The sequence below is a fragment of the Sycon ciliatum genome, chromosome 1 (genome assembly GCF_964019385.1).
Source record: "Sycon ciliatum chromosome 1, ocSycCili1.1, whole genome shotgun sequence".
Lineage (NCBI taxonomy): Eukaryota > Metazoa > Porifera > Calcarea > Leucosolenida > Sycettidae > Sycon > Sycon ciliatum.
The window spans coordinates 58,664,693-58,682,368 of NC_088643.1; the positions used below are offsets into that span (position 1 = coordinate 58,664,693).

Below are 17,676 nucleotides of genomic sequence, written 5' to 3' on the forward strand. Positions count from 1 at the left end.
TTTAGAGGTGGGCCTAGCCCTGGTATATACTCAAGCTATTGTAACGTTATGATACCGTGGCCTGTTTGTCCTAAACTTGCTTTTGTGCAGGTTGGATCTCTTTTCAGTGGCGGTTCTTCTAGTGGTGGGGCTGGTGCTGGTGGCAACTCTCAGAAACGGTGAGTGTTTTTGGAATCCCAGGGACTTCTGGGTCAAGGTACAATGGAGCATCAGTGTTTCCACAGGCGTTGGCTGCTATTTGCTAAGGTGCCTCCTGGCAGTCAGCAGATGTGACTGTCCATTACTGCATTCACCACTTTCTCATTGGACAGTCCTACGTGTCTAGTCCAGCAACAACCACATTGACCACAACAACAACAACAACAACAACAACAACAACAACAACAACAAGAGAATAAAGAATTCAAAGCAAAACCAAAACAACAACAACAACAGCTCCTATTGGCGATGGTGTCATCGTGAGAATAAAGAATTCAAAAAAAACAATAGCAACAACAAGTGTGCTGGACCCTGTGAAAAGTGTTTTCCTCACATGTAGTTCTTGGTACTGTTGAGTTCGAAACAGGACGACTGACAACGGGAACAAGTTAGTGGGAACGACATTTATTATAGACGACGAGACAAGAGACCAAGACGAACGAAACGACTACATGGTGATTATTGACGAGTGAGAAAAGAGAGAGAGAGAGAGATCAAGTCTGAACGGCAAGATAAAGGGCCTGGGTAGCTATGGCAAATATGGGCGCGCAAGTAGCTACCCAGGCCAACGGAACAAAAGGAGACAAAATGTGAGTACGTAAGTGCATGCAGGCCAGCTAGAAAAGGTACGGGAGGAGGTACCTAACATACCACCCCTCCATGAAAAAAAATCCCGCGTCCTCGCGGAGAGAAAAAAAAGAGAAAAAGATTTTAAAAAATGAACTGGAGGAGAAAACACACACATACTGCACGCACGCATGGATCTCACGAAAGTGTGTACTCGTACAGATCATTCCTGTACTACTTTTTGTGTGTAATAACTATTGGAGTTTGACGAGGAACGTGAATTACTAGTATTTTGCACGGCTAATACAGCCTAGTTACACTTTTGCTAAACATCCAAAAATTAGAGCGTGGCTCACCATGATCGGACCCCTAACTTGGTTATGTTTTACGAACACACGCGCGCGCACACACTACAAAAGAAATTCACGAAAATAAATTTGACGAAGAAGCATACAAAAAAAAAGAAAGAGAGAAAGGTAGCTGACCTGCATGGCTTGAACGAGAATAGACGTGGTAAGGTTGGCGTAGGAGAGACGAGGTTGATAGAGACGAGACGAGGTTGGCGTAGGAGAGACGAGACTGACATGGACGAGACGAGGTTGACATAGACGAGACGAATGGTGGTTGAGGACGGCTGGGCATGGGATGATCTCAGGGTCGTGGGTCGATCAATAATCGGGCGCCAATGTTGAGTTCGAAACAGGACGACTGACAACGGGAACAAGTTAGTGGGAACGACATTTATTATAGACGACGAGACAAGAGACCAAGACGAACGAAACGACTACATGGTGATTATTGACGAGTGAGAAAAGAGAGAGAGAGAGATCAAGTCTGAACGGCAAGATAAAGGGCCTGGGTAGCTATGGCAAATATGGGCGCGCAAGTAGCTACCCAGGCCAACGGAACAAAAGGAGACAAAAGGTGAATACGTAAGTGCATGCAGGCCAGCTAGAAAAGGTACGGGAGGAGGTACCTAAGGCTGTGTTTACATCAAGCGTTTCAACCCGGGTTGAGTTAGACCCGGGTCAGATTTCAACCTGCCATGTGCACAAAGTGAATGGCGCGTTTATATGACGCATTGCGCTTGACCCGGGTTGAAATTTCGCCCCGGGTTGATTTCAAACCTCCCCCCAAGGGGAGGGTTGAAATCAACCCGGGTCAAGAAAATCGTACAAACGTACTTCTGTGCGTATCTCGCGCCAGGTTTGGACAGCACTGCAGATGCAAATTACGCGCGAACGGATTCACGTGACCATACAGGACTGTAGAAGTGGACTTTTGGCGGCATATCAGTATTTGACCCGGGTCAACTGTCTTCATGTAAACGCTCACCTCTTTTGTTTGTCGTACAGACTTTCAACCCGGGCTGAACTCGACCCGGGTTGAAATTTCTCATGTAAACACAGCCCAACAGTACTGTATTGATTTATTTTGATGTGTTTTAAAATGATCTTCACCTGAAGACGATTATAATTTATAACTCATGTCTTTTGTAGAGAAATAGAAAATATGCCCTATTTTGGTCCACTTCTGTTGCTTTTGTTAGGATTGTCGCGTATGTTGCCATTTGTGTGCGCGCACGTGTGTGTGTGTGTGTGTGTGTGTCTCTCTCTCTCCCTCTCTCTCTCTCTCTCTCCCCCCCCCTCTCTCTCTCTTCCTATCTCTCTCTCTCTCTCTCTCTCTCTCTCTCTCTCTCCCCCCCTCTCTCTCTCCCTATCTCTCTCTCTCTCTCTCTCTCTCTCTCTCTCTCTCTCTCTCTCTCTCTCTCTCTCTCTCTCTCTCTCTCTCTCTCTCTCTCTCTCTCTCTCTCTCCCCCCCCCCCTCTCTCTCCCCCCCCCCCCTCTCCCTATCTCTCTCTCTCCCTATCTCTCTCTCTCTCCCTATCTCTCTCCCTCTCCTTGCCTTCCTCTATGTGTATATGTGTATTCAGGCCAGGACCTGATGAGAAGAAGGCAGGTGGTGAGGTAAGAAGGCTACCTACTAGTATGCGTCGCGTCAAGGGGTTCATTAACCCGGCTGCTGAGCCAGTAGCTATGAGATGGCGCTTCCAACAGAGCGAGTTGCTCCGTGTAGTCTTTCCTCTCAAGTGGTGCAAGAGCTTACACGTGCCAGACACATCCTTTGTCTTCTCCTTGTTGCATGTCTTTATGACAGTACTATGACTGCTGATGATGTAGGGGTCCTTGTGATGCCTGCAGTTTCTGGTGTGGTGTGATACTAGTTGCCAGTATCTCAGAGTGTCCATTTCTTGTGTTGCTGAAGTGGATTGTGCGGCGCGTTGTATTTGTATGTGTGTCTGTCTGGTGCCTGTACAGGATGGAGAGAAGAAGGCAATTCCGACTGACATCTCCGATTACCTGACACAGATCGACCATGATGACGATGAGCAGGAGGAGGTAAGTTAGCTACGGGTGCTGTCTGTGTATGTGTGCGCATTGTTCTTGTATCGTAGGGCTGCAGTTGTGTGAAGTAGTGATCTCCAAGGTGGTTGAAATGCATTCAAATTGTGCTTTGTATGTACCAGTGTTGTTCTTCTACTACTTTATGTGCTCACAACAGAGACAAGTACTATCGTTTGAAGTTGCACAAGATCACATCGAAGCTCTGCAGAGAAGGTACGGGCATATCAAAGTACAGTAAAACCTGTAACTCAAGACCACCTTGACTAGCGACCAGCCTGGCACTACCGACCACCGTGACTAGCGACCAGCCTGGTACTACCGACCACTTCGCCAGGCACGGAAGGTCTCACATTCAAAATGCACTGTGACTAGCGACTACCTGCTGAACGCGACCAGCGACCGCCTTTTCTTGTCCCAAAGACGATTTTTGACCCGTAACTAGCGACCGCGATGTGGGAAATCAAATGTTGCTCGAAGCTCCTTGAAATTTTGCTAATGTTCCATGGTCCTGAAAGGAATCTTTCGATACTACAGCTGAACAAATGAACGCAGGTAATTTTGACTGTGGAGTCGGTGTGGACTGCACTACACCTGTCAAAATTTCAAGCGCTGTCAAGAATAAACATGATAGGAAACGTCTTGGAGAGCGCATCGAAAGCGCTCTCTGATCGATGTTACTACTCGGAGGAGAAACGAAGACTGGGCGGCTTTGTCACCCCAGTCATACAGACGGATCGACGATGGCATCAAGGACTCCAGAAACAAAGCAGCACCACAAGGTCCTGATGCTGAAGGATCGCGGTCAAGCAATCGAGGAGTCACAAGGACAGTCGGTACGATTGATCGCATGAACAAATTTGAAGGCCAGCGCAAAACGAAACTTCCCCAGTAGTCTACACAGGGAACGTTTGACTTCTAGCTTCAGAAGTAGCAGCTGAATTTGAAGTCTGCAAAAAATTAATCTTCTCTCTCTCTCTGTGTCTCTCTCCATCTCTCCGTCTTTCTCTCCAAGTGTTGTTTGACCTGAAAATTGATAATAATGACATTGCGCAAGTCCTGGGGAATTGTATTAGCTGCATTTTGACATACATATCATATAATGGGGTCCATATATGGTCACACGGTGCAAACCTCTAACTAAAGACCACCTGCTACTAAAGACCGCTTTTGCTGGCACCAAGGGGTGGTCGGTAGTCACAGGTTTTACTGTATCACTATTTTGTTGTGCATGTGTATGTGCATACATGTCAGACCTGTAGTATGACAGGGGGTGTATGTTGAGCCCAAGCTCATCGTGGCTCTTCATTCTCTAGTGTCGCGTAGATTGATCTTGAGCAGTGTATTCTTACACAGCAGCCTGTGAGCACCGTTTTGTGTAAATGACTAAATGTAGTGCATTCTAGTACACAACCTGTTGTCATATCTCAGCACCGATGTGTTTATGAAATGCAAACTAGGCTGTGCATGCATGTACCGTGATGTGATGCGTGTCTTTTTGCTTTTTCTTCGACAGATGCATCGCTATGGAGTACCCCTTGCTGGCCGAGTACGACTTCAAGCATGACACTGCCAACGCTGATATTGAGTACGATTTAAACCCAGTGCTCTCTCTCTCTCTCTCTCTCCCTCTCTCTCTCTCCCTCTCCCTCTCTCTCTCTCTCTCTCTCTCTCTCTCTCTCTCTCTCTCTCTCTCTCTCTCTCTCTCTCTCTCTCTCTCTCTCTCTCTCTCTCTCTCTCTCTCTCTCTCTCTCTCTCTCTCTTCTCTCTCTCTCTCTCTCTCTCTCTCTCTCTCTCTCTCTCTCTCTCTCTCTCTCTCTCTCTCTCTCTCTCTCTCTCTCTCTCTCTCTCTCTCTCTCTCTCTCTCTCTCTGTCTCTCTCTCTCTCTCTTTTAAAAACAGTCTCTTCTAATGGCTATCAGGTAGATGATTCAGTTTTCCATGCACATGGCACCTTGTCTGTTGACGGACAGCAAACGCTGAAGCGCATCTGTTGAGTGTTGCTTTCAGTCATGTATGCTGCTCTGAAGCACTCGTACAAATGTTTGTCTTTGATTGAAACCGGTTTGTTTGCCTTATCTGCAAACGTTGAGTTGAATAAAGCCTATTCTCTAGCCAAACCTTGTCGAACCCTGCACTGTGGCATGACCAGTAGTAGTACAGTAAAACCTGTAACTAAAGACCACCGTGACTAGCGACCAGCCTGGTACTACAGTAAAACCTGTAACTAAAGACCACCGTGACTAGCGACCAGCCTGCTACTACAGTAAAACCTGTAACTAAAGACCACCGTGACTAGCGACCAGCCTGGTACTACCGACCACTTGGCCAGGCACGGACGGTCTCACATTCAAAATGCACTGTGACTAGCGACTACCTGCTGAACGCGACCAGCGACCGCCTTTTCTTGTCCCAAAGACGATTTTTGACCCGTAACTAGCGACCGCGCTGTAGGAAATCAAATTTTGCTCAATTCTCCGTCTTGAAATTTTGATGCATTTCCGTGGTCCTGAGAGGAATCTTTCGATACTACAGCCGAACAAATGAGCGCAGGTCATTTTGACTGTGGAATCTGTGTGGACTGCACTACACCTGTCTGAATTTCAAGCGCTGTCTAGAATAAACATGATAGGAAACGTCTTGGATAGCGCATCGAAAGCGCTCTCTGATCGATGTTACTCACTCGGAGGAGAAACGAAGACTACTAGTAAGCGGCTCTGTCACCCCAGTAATACAGACGAATCGACGATGACAGCAAGGAATCCAGAAACAAAGCAGCAACGCAAGGTCCTGATGCTGAAGGATCGCGTTCAAGCAATCGAGAAGTCGCAACAAGGACAGTCGGTACGATTGATCGCATGAACAAATTTTAAGCCCGGCGCAAAACGAAACTTCCACAGGAAACGTTTGACTCCTGGCTTCAGAAGTAGGAGCTGAATTTGATGTCCGCAAAAACACGGAGGATTAGCAAGACGAAATTCGCGTTCGCGTTCGCTCTCCAAGGAAAGTCGAACTCAGTGACGGAATTCGCGTTATGAGAAAGGATTAGCAAACAGAATTCGCACATGCATGACGTTGACACGACGTACATTGTGTACAGACAGTACAGCGTGGTAAATTTATAACTGCCCTGACACGAATCCGCGATTCGTGTTCCGACTACTTTTCCGAACGAAAAATGCGAAAGTTCGCAATCCAGTTCGCGAACTGAAAAATGTTTGCGAACGCGAACGCGAATTTCGCCTTGCTAATCCTCCGTAAAATATAAATCTTTTCTCTCTCTCTCTCTCTCTCTCTCTCTCTCTCTCTCCCTCCCTCTCTCCGTCTTTCTCTCCAAGTGTTGTTTGACCTGAAATAGGAATGGCATTACGCAAGTCTTGGAGAATTGTATTAGCTGCATTTTGATATACATATCATATAATGGGATCCATACATGGTCGCGCGGTGCAAACCTCTAACTAAAGACCACCTGCTACTAAAGACCGCTTTTGCTGGCACCAAGGGGTGGTCGGTAGTCACAGGTTTTACTGTACTTCGAAGTATGGTTTGCTAATTTGATCTTGCATCTGTGTCTGTTTCATTTCAGCATGGACTTGAAGCCCACCACTGTTCTTCGCCCATATCAGGTATGATGCCGCATGCGTATATACACTGTAACTGTGACAGGCTAACTATCTGTATGATTGTGCTCTTGCTGCCCTTCCTTTATCTGTGTGAGCATTTGCTATGTGTGTCTACAACCAGTATAGTAATGCTTTCATGCTCTTTCCTGGTTTACTCTTTGTCTGAAGAAGTGCTAGCCTCGCTGCTACTACTGTAGTGTATTTGTTTGCAGCTATAGTATCACTTAACGTCTTTATGATCAGGTCGGCCAGTCACTATGAGCGCCGCTGGGAGAACCTAACAAGGTTGATACGGCTAGCTGTCCAGTGATTGAATCTAGTGTAGCATACTTAAAGTGCTTGCAACTAATATTATGTATACCTCTTACTGAGCAACTACTTGCTGTTCTCATCCCAATGATGCTGGCAGAAGCACACTGTTGAGAATGTTCTTTGTTGTTTCTGCTTCTCTCGAATCGCAGGAGAAGAGCTTGAGGAAGATGTTTGGAAATGGCAGAGCGCGCAGCGGTGTCATCGTACTTCCATGTGGTCAGTTTCCGGTGCTGTGAATATTTCTGTGTTCAATAAGTTCACTTGCTATGACGCTAATGTGGTTTACAGTCGTTCCGAAGACTTAGCTTCCTGTACATGCACATCACACAGCTAATTAGATTTGCGAATGCTGTATGGCTTTTTGCAAGGACCTTGTGTAATGTTTTCCAGGAACACAGTACATGTACTTGGTAATCTATACAGAATGTTCGGTTCAATGACTTGGTTCTTAATAAACTTCTTATTGTATTAATTTATTAGAGGTGTGTGCCATGTGTATTATTACGAATGTTGTTGGCTGTATTGGTGTTCTGTTTAGGTGCTGGCAAGACACTGGTTGGTGTGACAGCTGCATGTACCGTTGGCAAACCGGTACTGGTGCTGTGCACGTCTGGAGTAGCGGTGGAGCAATGGAAGTCTCAGGTTGGTTTGGAGGTGGCTGCTCATACCTTCTATTGTGCTCTGCTTAGGAATTCACGTGTGTGTCTGTGTGGCTGTCTGTATGTATGTATGTCTGTGTGCGTGTTCGCGTGTGTGTTTCACTAACTTTCATCCTTGTGCACTTGTGTATGCAGTTCAAGATGTGGTCTACTGCGAAAGAGAGCTCCATCTGCCGCTTCACCAGTGATGCCAAGGACAAGCCCATTGGTATGTACATGACACATGCACATGTACGTGTACTAATTAGCACGGGGAAACACACTGTTCTGCAGGCCTAGACCATCTTTGTCCACTAGAGTTGTGTGCCACGTGGTGCCGCAGCAAGACTGTGTACAGAGTCACTCAGCATGGTACGTTGCACATTGGTCTGGTGCACAGCCGTACCATTTAAGTGCCCTTGTTTGTATCTTCTCTTGATGTACACTGCATCTCTTGCTTTGTCCTGCATGGCAACTTCCTACCAGTGTTTGTTCTTCTAGTCCACAGTGTTCTATCTGACTTTCTCTCTGGTGTTCTTCTACTGTTGACGATGCTGTTCATCCAGGCTGCAGTATAGCTATCAGTACCTATTCCATGGTGTCGCACTCACAGAAACGGTCCTGGGAGTCTGAGAAGGTGGGTTTTGCTTTGCCAGTGCCCCTGTGTCTGTTCTCATGCCTCGGGCTGTGTGTGGCTTTTCTTCGTAGGGCCGGAGGGTGTACCCCAGTTCCAAGGTGCCTAGTTTTGATGTTGTATGTTTCAAAGCACTGTGTAGTAGTGTGTACTGTGTATGTTGTATGGGTCCTATTGTACATGATACTTCAGAAGTAGGTGCAGTGAGAGAGAGATCAGGCCCGGCACTAGACGAGAAGGCAGAAATGCCTGTGTATCTGGTGAAGTAAAATCGAAACAAACAAACAAGCATCAGCCATGGGACTTGATTGCACGTCGCTCAGCTTGAGGCATTGGCTTGTTTTGTGTAATGTGTGCGTGTTTTCGCTGCGTTTATCATTACTGTGCTTGTGTAGGTAATGGAGTTCTTGCAAAGCCGTGAGTGGGGCATCATGATTCTGGATGGTGAGTGTTGTAAAATTGTTACTGCTAGTAATGTTAGCTTTCCGTAGGATGTGCACTCTTACAGTGGTCCATCATTCTGACCAGACCTACTACATGTATTTTCTGTGCCCAGTAGGCCTACTGTCAAATACTGTTGTCTCTCTTATCATGTAGTTCATGTAGCTGCAATGGCACTGTTGTACACTGCAAACACGGACGTTGTTGTTGTGTAGATCGGCGTATGCCTGACTCCATACAGCTCGCCCAATGCTATTTGCAGTGTTCTGGGAACATAGTACTCCTCCTTGTGGATTTCCTGAATGTGTGCTGCTGTGTTTTTTTGTGTGTGCAGAAGTGCAAACAATTCCTGCGAATAAGTTCCGTCGCGTGCTGATGGGTAAGTTTGTGGAACAGTGCTCTACTGTTTTCCACAGCACCTATGTGTGTTCTGTCAGTTAGAGTGACACTGACTGCCTTTCATGGGAATTTCTAGTGCGGGGAGCTGCTGCGATGGTGTGTCTATGGCTCCATTACTGCTCTTAAAAATCCAGCTATATCCGCTATTTCTACTGCCGGTGCCCCCCCCCCCCCCGTATACAGTAATGGACAAGATAAAACATGGCTGTTGTTACTGCTGTTGCTGCTGCTGCTGCTGTTATTCTATAGCTGTGAAGGCTCACTGCAAACTTGGTTTGACTGCGACGCTGGTCCGTGAAGATGACCGTATTCAGGTACATATAACACAATGGAGAGGTTTTGACCGAAACGTGCTTACAGCTGGTCTTTCTCACCCGATCATCTGCTTTGCTGTCATCTGGAGTTTGCTGTCAAATCAAGTACATGTACTAGCATGTACTTTGATTACACGTAGTAGAGATTTGTGTGGTATCATAATTGTATTATGTAATAATGCTGTTGGGTCCCATGTCCTTTGTTGTACAATGTACCTCTGTCTGCTGCAGGATCTGAACTTCTTGATTGGACCCAAGCTGTACGAAGCCAACTGGATGGAGCTGCAGGATGCTGGCTACATTGCCCGTGTCCAGTGTGCTGAGGTAAGGGTTGGCCAGCAGTTGTGTATGCTGCTGGTGTGTATGCTGCTGTTGTACTGTGGCCTGGGAGATTCTCATGCTGTGTGCTGAAGGCAATCTAGAGCAGTCCGATGGTATAAGTAATAATTCGGCAGTCCCACTGAGGTCTCTTGTGCTTTCTTTTCATTCTGACGGAACCTAAAGCCAGACCTTTCCATTGCCTCCAATGGGGGGAGGGGTGGGGGGGGGGGGGGGTGCAGTGCATACATGTAGGTGCATGCTTTCTTCAATGCATGCATGCGTGTGTGAATGATACCAGTGTTGAAAGGTGAATCGCCATCACTGCATGCAACCCGTTCCTTTTGTGTCTTGTTTGCAGGTGTGGTGTCCAATGTCAGGGGAGTTCTATCGAGAGTATCTGAGGATCCGCAGCAGGAAACGAAAGGTACAGTGATGTGTGGCTCACGCGCGCGATCAATCTCACTTGCAGTAGTGTCTTGAGATGTGGTGGAGGGGGCCTGGGTAGACTGACCCTGGTGAAATGAATTGGGCACTAAGCGAATCTTATGCGGTCTACTACTAGTGTACAGCAGCTAGTTCGTTTCTAAGATCTGGGTGAAGAGCCGGACAATATGGCTCCCTCTCTTTGGAGCAGACCTGATGGTCTCGTCATGTATTAGCTCAAGGCACAGCGCTCAGGGGTGGTGGAGATGGGCGTAAACATGCTATTCATGATCAGAGCTGTGTATGTGTGTGTGTGTGTGCGTGCGTGCGTGCGTGCGTGCGTGCGTGTGTGTGTTTACCTCTGCCGATGTTCTTTTCTATCCTCAGCTGCTTTGTGTGATGAACCCGGGCAAGTTTCGTGTCTGTCAGGTAGGTTGGTTTGTGCTGCATGGCTGTAATTGGTGTAAAAGTAGACAAATCCTGTGTTGTCTGAGTATGATGCAGCAATGACATTGATGATAGCTGTGACAACTGAGCAACTACCAAAACAACAACAACAACAACTACTACTACTACTACTACTACAACAGCAACAACAGCAACAGCAACAACAGTACCAACAACATGTTGTTAGTCCGGGAACTTCGCTATATTTGCAGAATTTCTCTGATGAGGTGTTGATGCCAGGAGAGGATGTCCCTTCAGAAAGAGAGGTAGGGAGAGAACAAGTTCTTCCTCGATCAAGTCCCAGAGAGGCTTATTGTTTATTTGTACTTGTTTACTATTATTCACTTGTTTGATATGCTGTGTGTATGTGTGTTTATGTGTTCTCTATTCCTTGTGTACATCTCTGGCCCTTATCTAGTTTCTGGTCAACCACCATGAAAGGTGAGATTGGACATTTTGTACGCAGTTCTGCACACGTGCACTCCTAGAACTTCTATCGTCCTGTACACTGTCCACGAATCTGCTGATGTATTTACTATCTCTGTTACAAGTAGACTTGCCACAGTGACTACAGGTACAGTCGACCTACCCTTATAACGATATTTGCGTCAGACCAAGAAATATTGTTATAAGGGTAACTGGTTCATTTCATACACGTACATCATAATGCACGGATTTTGTTCATTGTTTGCACTCTTCATAGCATAAAAAACTGACGTACATGCGCACTGTATACACAGCAAGGTGCCCACTGGTGCCCCCATTGTATTTCATCATGTCCCAGCGACTTATCAAGTGAATCTTGCCCTACCTGGATAGTGGGCTGTATATATTCCCTGCTAATTCCCTGCTAGATATTGTTATAAAATGGAAAATGTCGATTGGTCGGCCCATTTTATATCGTTATAGGGGTAGTATCGTTATAGCAATATTGTTATAGAGGTAAGACATTAGGAAATTAGAGGCCACATGCCACCTACTACTACGGAAATTGCAATAGGTAAGACATTGTATACAAAAATCAATGGAGTGATTTGGTTTGGCAGAAAAATATCGTTTTTAGGGTAATATCGTTATAGGGGTTATCGTTACAAGGGTAGGTCGACTGTAGTTACCATCTCCATGTACATACATTATAATGTTGATGCTGCTAGTACTCATTACCTCAAGCTCGGGTAGCTGACCTGTTTCAAATCAGACTGACGGAACAGTAACGGCTGAGAGTAGCCGTCTATGATGAAATACAACGCCCTGCGTCATCCTACATTGTATATTCCTACTTTCCGTAGCACACTATGTATCAGCCTACTTCAATAGAGGGATGTGTGTGTATGCGTGAGCTTGAACACTTGAATGTTGAGATGTGTCTGTGTCTTACATGCCTGTGTACATTGTGTTGCATAATTATGTTCTCAGGCGTAATGACAAGATCATTGTCTTCTCGGACAACGTGTTTGCCTTGCGCAGCTATGCCATCAAGATGAACAGGTTGGTGTACAGGCATTTTTTGCTGATTTGGCGTAGCATGGAGGTGGGGATGGGGGCAATTGAGTAATTGAGAGCACAGTACATAGGATATTTGTAAGTTTGATGCGTTGGATTTAAATATGTGTAGTGCCAGTTCTGTGCAGTTCTGCACATGTGCACACACACAGATTCTAACTGGAATATTCTGTGAGTAATTGCCACAGTTGTCAATGATGCCCAATGTCTTATTTCCTCTTCTTGTGGTCCCTTTTTCTCTCTCTTTTATGCATGCATGCACGCACACACACACACACGCACACACACACGCACATACATACACACACACACACACACACACACACACACACACACACACACACACATACACACATACACATGCACACACACACGCACACAAACACACACACACATCTGTGTGATCTAAGTACGCAGTCATCCATTTTTCTCTCCACCTTGATCACCTCCAGGCCGTTCATTGATGGACCAACCAGCCAGCACGAGCGTCTTCGCATTCTTCAGAACTTCATTCACAACCCGGCTCTCAACTGTATTTTCATCTCCAAGGTACACCGGACCATTTGTGTTCTTTTCACACGTTTTCGCTGGGGTGCAAATCTTCATTGTGGTTACATTTGCATGTAACATGTACTAAACTAGCTGTAAAACTCACTAAACTTTTTTTTAAATGACCAACTTTCCCAACTAATAATTTGTTGCGGGACAGTCAAACAGCACAGTATCGGAATGATATTGGGCACACATACTGCATATGAACTGCATAATACACGCATTTCTCTCCTATCCGGTTTGTCCGGGACCGGGCACGGGTCATAGCTCGGAAATGTCCGTAACTCAGAATCACCTACGTTTTGATGGGGATGGGCCAGAGATCTGGCATATGGGGCCACTATTTCCACAAAGATGGCAAAAAGAGTAGTAATATTTCCACTAAAAACTCATCTGCAGGGCGTCCTGTAGACCGAGGCGCCCGTAACGTCTAGGTGCGGATAAGATCCTTTGGTGTGTTGTAGCCACTCTTGGACCAAGGTCCTACTTCACAGTAGTGTTGTAGGCACTTGGGACCAAGATCATTCCACTCAATGTGCAGCATACTACAGGCTCTGGAAGTTTGATTCATCCTGAATTTCCCTAAAGGTAACTGTGTGCTGACTTCTGTCTTGTACAGGTGGGTGACAACTCCTTCGACTTGCCGGAAGCAAACGTTCTGATCCAGGTGAGCTGAATATCCATGACACCTTACATTGCAGTGTACTCTCTGGGCTAGCTCCTTCTTCAGCAGACTCTCTGCCCTGGTCTGGGGTCAGGCCATTTGTGTATTCTGGTTGTCAAGGTTGAAGATGTTAAAGTGAGTGCAATGTGCACCAAGTATGAACATAGAGTTAAATGCAAAAGATGATGTACAACTTTGTATGGTATATCGTTTTTGTTTTCATGCTTTATTAGATGTGACGGCTAGTATGGATATATCACTGATGATGTGTTTTGTTGTGTGTGTACGTGCGTGTGTCCGTGTGTTATCTGTATGGATGACTCATTTGTTTGTACAGATCTCAGCTCATGGTGGTTCTCGTCGACAGGTATGTCAGTAGTTGTTTGCACTTGCTGCGCTCATGGCTGGGCATAAGTCATTAGACAAGACTGGAATGATTGTTCACTGCTCCCAAGGTTCAGCAAAACATTGCTTTATACTCTGTAATTTGTTGTGTGTTCTACGTCTACCAAACGGTCTCTCCCTGTCACAGGAAGCGCAGCGTATGGGTCGTATCCTTCGTGCCAAGCGCGGTGAGTTGCTACCCATGCTTGTTCAGTTGGAATTTTTCTGTGAGCTTGTGCACCTTGATCCCAGTTTGGTCCGTATGGATTATGTGCCGCGAGTATGCCAAGTGTTTCCGTGTTAGCTAGCTCGTGCAAATACGCTCATTGTCCTGTGAATGCATCACCTGCAAGATTCACGAAAAGTCTAAGCCACTCACGTTGCGTCTCGAAACCGGTAGTTATTTTGAGCAGTTGTCCATTGTTGTACATGTACATGTGCATGCTGCTATCTGTTGTACCCACATGGAAGCTCTGTCCTGTGGTCAACATCACTTATCCTCAGTCTCGATGCCTGTGCAGTAGTTATCCCCTATTGTATTGTTATAGTGCATGTAACTTATGCAGTGTTTCTACATGTATGTGTTGCCCCATGGCAGGGTTTGCTACACTGGAGTACAACGCGTTCTTCTACTCGCTGGTCTCTCAGGTGAGGTGATCATGACCATTAGCACATTGTGTCACAGGTACTCGTATTACTCTCTCAATGGGCAATGTCACCACAACAGGATAACCCTGGACAGGCGCGTGTCCCGTTTGGGTTCCTGGGTGCCCGGAACCCCCCCCCCCCCTTTTCGCTCAAAATGCAGGATTTTGCTTCATTTTTTGAACATTTTCCCGGGGAGGCCCCCGAAACCCCCGTTGAAGGGCACCGGCGCACGCGCCTAACCCATGTGACTACTGCTTCAAACACCAGCTCAAAGTATTTTCAACTGCAGCTGCTACTACGTGGAAGTGCAGACTCTGCTCAGCTGCAGGCATGCCGTACGACATGCTGCATGTCTATCTTCTCTCGTGTTACTAGCAGTCCTGTTAATCTGCATCTTGCCGTTCTTCTGTTTCGTGTGACGACGTTCAGGATACGCAGGAGATGCACTACTCCATCAAGCGCCAGCGCTTCCTTGTCAACCAGGGCTACAGCTACAAGGTAGGCTGGATCAGCAGATCCATTTCCCTGTTTCCAACTTCGCCCTGTTTGCTGCTGGATCTAGCTGCTCACACACATCCTTGGAACATGCCATGTAGATTACAGCTACAGTATTTACGCATTGAAGACAATTATGATTATTTCATTCAGGTTAACTATGGTTGTGGTTGTGACGAGTTGGGACTGCGATAAATAGGTTAACTATGTGCAACAGATCCTCATTTCTAGTTTGTTTCGTTGACTGGTACAGCAGCAGTTAAGCAGTGCCTGTGAGAATCTTCCTGAATCCAGCTGGGCTTGTTCTGGGTCTTGTTTTCCTGTTCTGTGCAGGTCATCACCAAGCTGGAGGAAATGGAACGAGTGAGTTTTGTTCTAGCTGGCCTTCTTTTGAATGATTCAGTTGATGTAGCTGATATGCTATATTCGTATTTTGGAGGGGCTATGGCCGTCAATGGTGGGCGCGTGTGTGTGTACGTGTGTGTTATGTGAAAAAAGACCAAAAAGTAGGGATTCACTGGCCAGAAAAAGCCAGTTCATAACTGTGTGGTGTAGACCAGGCTGAATAGTGGCAGTCAATTCTTCAGCCTTGCAAGCTGTTGAATGGTGCGATCCCAGCACAAGTTGCTATGGCTTCTGCTGTAGCATCGCTATCATCGCCTCCGGCGATGGGCGTCAAATGGTCAAATGGTGTGTGGTGTTCATTGTTTCTTCTCAGGAGACTGACCTGCACTTCACCACCAAAGCGGAGCAAGCCGACCTCCTCACAAAGGTAACCTCGGCAGTGTTTTTAAAACAACCTTGTAGGCAGTAGCAGTTGGGGCACGTTCTGTTGAGAAGTACCCTTACATAATTGCACTCCTTAGTCGATGGTTCAGTTTCCGCACAGTAGAACTCTGCTGTTGATGAAGAACCCAATGCATGCTCTTTCATGGCATCCGTACTTTAAAGTAGGAAAAAAGTAAATTTTCTTTTCCGTTCCCGAGGGAACTCACGACGGGTGCCAACACCCCGAAAATCCAGCGGCAGATGCAGCGCCCAGCAGTGGGGTAGAACGAAGTAAAAGACTGTCCAAGTTTTACTCTTGATACGTTCCTCGGATAACCACATAACGGGCTCCGAATGGAGAAGTCCAGCTTGAATTCACTTGCTGTCAGAGCGTCTTTCCCCAAAACTTTACCATTGGGCACTATTTTGGAAGACCATCTTAAACTGTGCCTTCCTTTGAAACTGTCATTGCACACGCTGCTGCTAAGGTTCTGGCTGCTACGGATGCTGACGCTGATGAAGAGGATGTCGCTGGTTCGGACGAGTTGCCACACGGAAAGGTGAGTGGATCGGTTCATTTCATCATGGAGCGTGGCGAGGAAATAGAGTTGAATGTTATTCATGTACTGGTATTCCTAGGTACTGAGTTACTAATCATGTTGGTTCAGTACCTTCAGTATCTTCACTTCGGGGTTATTATAATCATTTGTATTCTTGTTTTCTTATTTGCTTGTTTCTTAGAAAGCCCATCGTCGTGTTGGCAATATGTCTACAATGTCTGGTGGAGATGGCATGACCTACATGGAGTACAGCAAGCAGGCAGCAGCCAAGCATCCTCTTTTCAAGCTCAGGAAGCCGTAGTGCTGACTACAGTGCCACTGTCGTGTTAGTACAGTGGTGATGGTGGTATGATGATGTTCATGATGATTGGTCCAATGCCGAACGGGCGCCTAAACTGCCCAACTCAGAACCCTTGAGCATGTGCCTCATTCGTATGTGGCCAGGGACCTGCGGTATGTGCCTCCTTCGCTCCGGGGGATAACCCAGTGTTGTTTCCTACAGTGTCCAGCACCGTTTGCAGATTCAACAAGTTGAAGCCCTTTTATGCCCTCTAATGGATTTCTCATGCAGGCCGTAGTCTCAGGTGGTATCGTCTTGCAGTTCTGATCTGCAATATCCCAGCTGCATCACTCCTGTCAGTCGTTTCCGCTGCTCCCCGTCCACTGCTGAAGTATTCTGGTGTGAGGGAACACGATGCGCAATGCCAGTGTTGACCCTACCAGTCTTGAGCAGGGACTGAGTGCTCCCTAGAACAGAGTGTTCACTGTTTCATGAGCAGTCTGTGCTTTTAAAATGAAAATCCCAAAGGAGTCACTTTCTGGAAAACACAATTTGATGCAAGGATGTTTTTCAACCACATTCCAGCTTTTATAATCCAGTCTGACAAATGTTTCGAACCAGCCATGCGGGATGATGCTGTTCGTTCCAACCCATTGAACGCCACTCAGTTCTGCTGATTTGAGCTGTTCGCTTTTCACCTTTCAGTTGTATCTGATGCTCGATATGTGCTACTTGTACTACTGTACAAAGCAAAAGTAAATCCCAGAAAAAAGCTCTATTTTTCTCCTCAGCGGTGCGTTTATGACGCAAAAGCAATAATCATATCTAAAAGTATACAGGTGCTGTTGTTCTAGCTATTTGGACTCGATTTAGCCCTGATGTGCGATATGCTGATGCTGTTCAGATTTCAGCCGGTTTTATTGGATGTTTCACATTGTTTTTACTACCCCCATCCCCTTCTTGTACCCGTTTTATTTTTCACCAGGTTTTGCAGGCAATACCAGTGTAAAAGCATTTAATACTTACTCTCTCTAAGAGAAAGAAAAAAGAAACCATTCATCTTGTCTAGTTGTACAGCTACAGCCCTTGCATTCTGGAGACCAC

At 46.3% G+C, this 17,676-nt stretch overlaps 1 protein-coding gene across 1 annotated transcript in view; it reads left to right on the forward strand.

Moving 5' to 3' along the window:
- Positions 1-17,657, forward strand: part of LOC135804599 (general transcription and DNA repair factor IIH helicase subunit XPB-like) — a 31,677-nt gene extending 14,020 nt beyond the window's left edge. Inside the window, exons 12-39 of the mRNA XM_065318502.1 lie at positions 91-158; positions 2,699-2,732; positions 3,084-3,164; positions 3,328-3,383; positions 4,684-4,755; positions 6,753-6,792; positions 7,251-7,317; positions 7,640-7,743; positions 7,896-7,968; positions 8,306-8,376; positions 8,769-8,817; positions 9,149-9,193; positions 9,463-9,527; positions 9,759-9,851; positions 10,207-10,272; positions 10,659-10,700; positions 11,137-11,159; positions 12,135-12,206; positions 12,674-12,770; positions 13,393-13,440; positions 13,775-13,804; positions 13,970-14,009; positions 14,420-14,469; positions 14,899-14,967; positions 15,298-15,327; positions 15,683-15,736; positions 16,221-16,292; positions 16,474-17,657. Of these exons, the coding sequence (XP_065174574.1) occupies positions 91-158; positions 2,699-2,732; positions 3,084-3,164; positions 3,328-3,383; positions 4,684-4,755; positions 6,753-6,792; positions 7,251-7,317; positions 7,640-7,743; positions 7,896-7,968; positions 8,306-8,376; positions 8,769-8,817; positions 9,149-9,193; positions 9,463-9,527; positions 9,759-9,851; positions 10,207-10,272; positions 10,659-10,700; positions 11,137-11,159; positions 12,135-12,206; positions 12,674-12,770; positions 13,393-13,440; positions 13,775-13,804; positions 13,970-14,009; positions 14,420-14,469; positions 14,899-14,967; positions 15,298-15,327; positions 15,683-15,736; positions 16,221-16,292; positions 16,474-16,593 (1,731 nt within the window). The 3' untranslated portion in view covers positions 16,594-17,657. The remainder of the gene's footprint in view (positions 1-90; positions 159-2,698; positions 2,733-3,083; positions 3,165-3,327; positions 3,384-4,683; positions 4,756-6,752; positions 6,793-7,250; positions 7,318-7,639; positions 7,744-7,895; positions 7,969-8,305; positions 8,377-8,768; positions 8,818-9,148; positions 9,194-9,462; positions 9,528-9,758; positions 9,852-10,206; positions 10,273-10,658; positions 10,701-11,136; positions 11,160-12,134; positions 12,207-12,673; positions 12,771-13,392; positions 13,441-13,774; positions 13,805-13,969; positions 14,010-14,419; positions 14,470-14,898; positions 14,968-15,297; positions 15,328-15,682; positions 15,737-16,220; positions 16,293-16,473) is intronic.
- The last annotated feature ends 19 nt before the right edge of the window (positions 17,658-17,676 follow it).